Source organism: Squalius cephalus (genome assembly GCF_949319135.1).
Source record: "Squalius cephalus genome assembly, chromosome: 21".
NCBI lineage: Eukaryota > Metazoa > Chordata > Actinopteri > Cypriniformes > Leuciscidae > Squalius > Squalius cephalus.
Window position 1 is genome coordinate 20,839,547 of NC_137142.1, and position 3,602 is coordinate 20,843,148.

General features: G+C 39.7%; 1 protein-coding gene across 1 annotated transcript; it reads left to right on the plus strand.

Annotated features, from left to right (window-relative positions):
- Window positions 1-733: 733 nt before the first annotated feature.
- lbx1a (ladybird homeobox 1a) lies at window positions 734-2,390 on the plus strand. The gene is made up of 2 exons (XM_079855095.1): window positions 734-1,061; window positions 1,613-2,390. Exons 1-2 carry the CDS (start codon window positions 737-739, stop codon window positions 2,095-2,097), a joined length of 810 nt encoding a protein of 269 aa, XP_079711221.1. The 5' UTR covers window positions 734-736; the 3' UTR covers window positions 2,098-2,390.
- The last annotated feature ends 1,212 nt before the right edge of the window (window positions 2,391-3,602 follow it).

Sequence of the window (3,602 nt, forward strand, 5' to 3'; positions counted from 1 at the left end):
TATAATTGCAAGCATCGACAGCTTGTAGCCTGCTGAATGTATTTTTCTGACATGTAATTGTACTTTATAAAAAAAATATATAAAAAATTGAAATGTGCTATATTACACTAACGTTGTACTAAAGTGTAAATAAGAACGAAGAGAATATCGACAAATCATTAATTTGTAGTAAAGAGTGGGAGCGTTAAGTGTAATCCGGCTGAGCTCCTCCTCCCGGCCATGCCCTCTAATTAACGGGGCTCCTTTCCTGCTAAAGTCTGCATCAGACTGCAACATAGTCAAAGAGCAAGAGGGAGAGAGAAAGAAAGAAAGAGAGAGAGAGAGAGAGAGAGGGAGGGAGAGAGAGAGAGAGAGAAAAGTGCCACTGGATGTAATTGATTGTCTTGCTATCAAGAATAACTTGTTAGTAATAGTCAATTCTGGCTGCTTTTGAGGCTGACTGTTTCCACTGAAGCATCAGAGGTTGTCAGGCTGCTTCTCACTGAAGCTCAACCGTTATCCAGGAGCTGAGGACAGCAGACGTGGCGTTTTTTAAAGAAAGACTTAAAGTTCTCCAACCCTGCGGCAAAAGCAACAACATGCTGCTGATCGGCTACATCTAATTCCACGGATTTGGGGATATCTTCTCATTCAAGTTGCTCTCAATAGTTTTTATAAACTGAGCCGTTCTGCATTGCGCGAAATCGAAAAAAAAAAAAACCTAGCATATTTTTAAAACAAGCTAAAAAGAGAAATAATGACCTCCAAAGAAGACGCAAAAGGCGCCTCGGTTGAGGATCGAAGGCGCAGTCCGTTGGACCATCTTCCTCCCCCTGCTAACTCAAACAAGCCCCTCACTCCGTTCAGCATAGAGGATATTTTAAACAAACCATCAGTCAAACGAAGTTACACAATTTGCGGCACGGCGCACCTGCTCTCGTCCGGTGAGAAGCACCCATCCACGGGCCATCCCCTCTCCAACCGCGCGCTGCTCACCCAGACATCTCCACTGTGCGCCCTGGAGGAACTCGCCAGCAAAACCTTCAAAGGACTGGAAGTCAGTGTTCTACAAGCGGCAGAAGGTAAACAAAAGGCCCGCAAAATTATTCAGGCTGTCAGATTGTGATATCATTTTAAGGGATACTATTCCTAAAAACTATCACTCAAAAAAAAAAAAAAAAAATGTTGTCAACAGCTAAAGTGAAATTCAGTATAATTTCTTTTTCCGTTTTATGTTTTTAAACGCTTGTTTTTTGTTTTAAACATTTTTAAATGTATTTGTTAAAATAACCTAAACAAAGCACAAAAATGTGAGATTAATTTTGTGCACGTGTAATTAAAAATAAATAGTTAAATTATAGGTAGGCTATATCTACGTGCAGTTAAAAACAAACGGCTAAAATATGTGTGCACGTGCAATTAAAAATACTATTTATAAGTATTCGTATTTGCAGGCCTATTTTGTCAATTGATGCTAAACAAATAAATACTCTTGAAGGCATTTTAGAAATGATAGTAGGCTAATATTCTTATTTATATTACAGGCCTGTATTTGCTGCCACTAATTCAAGAAGCGTAGCAGGCTCTGAATGCATTTTAATGTCGCTGCATTATTTTTGTTCGTTCGATTTAGGAAGAGACGGCATGACACTCTTCGGTCAGAGGAATACCCCCAAAAAGCGGAGAAAGTCGAGAACAGCCTTTACCAATCACCAAATCTACGAACTGGAGAAAAGATTTCTGTATCAGAAATATCTTTCTCCTGCTGATCGGGATCAGATCGCTCAGCAGCTCGGGCTCACCAATGCTCAAGTCATCACCTGGTTCCAGAACCGTCGAGCCAAACTCAAAAGAGACCTGGAGGAGATGAAAGCGGACGTGGAGTCGGCCAAATCAGTAGGCAATGTATCTTATGAGAAATTAGCCAAACTAGCAGACCTAGAGAAATGCGTCAATGGCACTCTCGGAGAATCAGGGGCCAAGTCTCCAACGCGGTCTAATCACGAGCACGAAGGCACCAACAAACTCCACATGTCACCATCATCACCATTTACAGACCACACAACGAGCAAAGAGTGTTCCGAGGACGAAGACGAGGAAATTGATGTCGATGACTGATTTTCCTTGAACAGCATCGGTATTATTTACCTTTTTTTCTAAGATGGTCCTAGTTGAAAGTGCCATTAATGCACCAAATGTATTAAATGACTTGTATTAAAAGCAAATATAAAAAAGGAAAAAAACTAAATCAAAGCAAGCATGGGACAGTTTCTTCAGATCTATTTATGCAGTGGCAGTATCGTAATCATTTAGCCTATTCGTTTAAACAGATAGCTGAAGAGCAATAAGTACATTGATGATATTTCAGTCAGATATAAACACACATACACACACACACACGTATAGCACGATCCCCAACGCAGAACTTTTATTTATTTTTTACCAGGTTCTGACTACATTGAATGCATGTTTTATTTTGTTTCACGAAATTATTTTAGTTAAAACGGCTGCAGATCTTCTATAGATATCTCAAAATATCCCGAAAATGAATTCACACGCGCAGCCCCCCCCCCCCCTCCCCCCCCTCGTGTCTCTATTGTGCTTTTTGGCCTATGAATAAAATCGTTTGATAAAAGAGTGTATTATAGAACATTTCCTACAAAAGCTATATCACAGGAACAAATCGACTTCTCTGATTAAATCTGGATTGTCACATTTTAATATATTTCTTATGGTTCGTATGCCTGTAAGTGCCTTTTAAGCCAGGAAACCATTTAAACCAAGTGTACAAAGTGTAATGTATTTAAAATGAAATAAAAATGTCTTTCTCTAAATTTTTGACGTTAGTCTGATAGTCTTATTTATCGCTTTCGAAATAAGCAATCACGTTAATATAAATAAAGCTTGTGTAAAATAGCATTTTTAAGTGTTTTTGTTGTTGTTTATGTATTTAGCCTACTTTTATTTCATTGCACCAACACTCTTTTGAAGTGAATTGAATGTGTTTTAGATTTGACATTTTACGCTTTTGATTTTCAAAATGGCATAACATGTTTTCCTGTCCCCACGATGTGTTTCAATATCCACAATGGATGTGTGTGAGAAACAGGAATCTGGATTAATGAATGCGCGCATAAAGGATGCCCAAAAACGCAGGGTTTTTGGCCCGTTTCTCCGCGGTTGAAAGACGCTATTTCCCTGCAAAGCGAAGAGATGCAGTCATTTCTAGCGTAAGGCGTGAAAACTGGGGACAAATGAGCAGTCTCCCCTGATGTGACAAGCTACAATGAAGCATGCTCTGCCTCCCGCGGCTCTCAATACGGAGACAAGCGTGTCCCACCGAATAAAAAGGACACAAACGTTTGGAGGCCATATGGTTTTTGAATTTTCCTCACAATTTTCAGACAATTTGATGGATTGAGCTGGCCTTCTTTTTAAAGTGTTTCGCTCAGTTTTCAACAAAGGCAATAATGCGCACAGGGGCGAGGGCATCTGGGCCTATTAATGTCCCCTCTTTTCTCTCCTTTCACTCGGCTGTTTTAAACAAGTCAATGAATTACAATGATACTGACTCGTCTTGTTAAGAGGTTGTCTTCTGCCTTTGTTTGTTTGAGTGTTTGGCT